The following is a 1,418-nucleotide window of genomic DNA, read 5'->3' on the forward strand; positions in this document are numbered from 1 at the left end:
TAGGGGGGAAAAAAGCCTCTGATTGATTATGTTATTAAATTAAATCATAATCAACAACAACAAGCATATACATACATACATATATATATGTAGTGGGTTGATGGCTAAAGAAAAAACAAGAAATTTGAAGCTCATGGATTGTGGTTTTGAGTATAGATGTAGTCAGTATGAGCAGCAAGAGTTCTTCTCATCAAACACTCTTCTTCCGCAACTCCTTCACAGCTATCTTCAACTTCAACAACACCCTATAAGAACAAAAAAGTTAAAACCCAGAAAAGCAAATATCAAATATAAGTTGAAATAGAGGATATGATTGGAGAAAAAAATGAAAGTGATGAACTGAAATTTTAAGTAACCTGAGCTTGTTGTTGTTGGGTATTTGCAGGGAAAGGTGGAGCAGTGCGAGCTGCAAAGGATAAAGTGGAAACAAAGAGGGTTAGGATGAAAAGGGTGACCAGTAATTTAGCCATAGCTTTGCTTTAATGAATAGAAATAGCAGAGCCAAAAGGGTGTAGCAAGATATGATATGGGAAGAAGACAGCGGTGGTGATGCTGGTGGTGGTGGTGGTTAATATATAGAGGTAAGATGGGATTGGGGAGGGAAGACTTGGAATTAAATAATAAATAATTTCTTTTTTTCCTCTTTTAAGAAACAAGAATATGCTCGGGAATTGTTTTTCTTAATGTTTATGTTTGCAGAAAGCTCTGTTTTTGGTATGTTATTTATAGCATAACTTAACCAAACTTGCCTGGGTTGAAGGAAAAATAAAAGAATGACCTGGGGTTATTATATGTATAAGGTGCAAGAAAATAATTAAGTAAATTATCAATAAGTTTAAGTTTTAGTCCTTTTATTTCAAAAAGTTACAAAATAGTTATTGAATTATTCGAAAATTTTCATTTAAGTTATTGAACTATTCAAAAAATTTTATTTGTCACTGGGCTATTAAGGTTTTTTTTTTTTTTTAAGTTTGACTAGTAAGCTTCAAGTAACGATTTGGCAATTAGTACAAAGGATCAATAGTCATCGACAAGTAGAAGAACATATCTAAGATCCTAGTTGATCAATGTTAAATATTAGAGAAGAAAGCTATTTGGATATCGGTTCGTAAAATCATGACATTCAAAGTTATTTCATGAAAAAACTAAACTGCAGAACAAAAGGGAAATGAAAGTTTTCAATTAATGTGGGCAATGCGAATAAAAAAAGGTCATACAATAGTTATTTTAACAATCCAATAACTTAAATGAAAACTTTCGAATAGTTCAACTACCATTTTATAACTTTCTAAAGTTGAGTAACCAAAATGTAAACTTATTAATAGTTTAATAACCTTAGGTGTAATTTACTCATAATTAAAATGTTAAATGCTCAAATTGGAGCCTAACCTTTCCTTTTAGGGCTGCTTATATAAGAA

The 1,418-nt window shown here is 31.1% G+C and overlaps 1 protein-coding gene across 1 annotated transcript; it reads right to left on the minus strand.

The window, feature by feature from the left end:
• LOC105787695 (phytosulfokines 3) lies at positions 1 to 694 on the minus strand. The gene is made up of 2 exons (XM_012614213.2): positions 357 to 694; positions 1 to 245 (listed from the first exon to the last, which is right to left on the minus strand). Exons 1-2 carry the CDS (start codon positions 468 to 470, stop codon positions 132 to 134), a joined length of 228 nt encoding a protein of 75 aa, XP_012469667.1. The 5' UTR covers positions 471 to 694; the 3' UTR covers positions 1 to 131.
• Between the last annotated feature and the right edge of the window lie 724 nt (positions 695 to 1,418).

This window comes from Gossypium raimondii, chromosome 2, assembly GCF_025698545.1.
Source record: "Gossypium raimondii isolate GPD5lz chromosome 2, ASM2569854v1, whole genome shotgun sequence".
Taxonomy (NCBI): Eukaryota; Viridiplantae; Streptophyta; class Magnoliopsida; order Malvales; family Malvaceae; genus Gossypium; species Gossypium raimondii.

What these genes read in the sequence shown, in the direction of transcription:
- LOC105787695 (XM_012614213.2), bottom strand. Translation starts at nt 470, where the DNA reads ATGGCTAAATTACTGGTCACCCTTTTCATCCTAACCCTCTTTGTTTCC. An exon ending in CCCAACAACAACAAGCTCAG is followed by an intron (nt 246 to 356) that starts GTTACTTAAAAT and finishes TTGTTCTTATAG; the next exon opens with GGTGTTGTTGAAGTTGAAGA.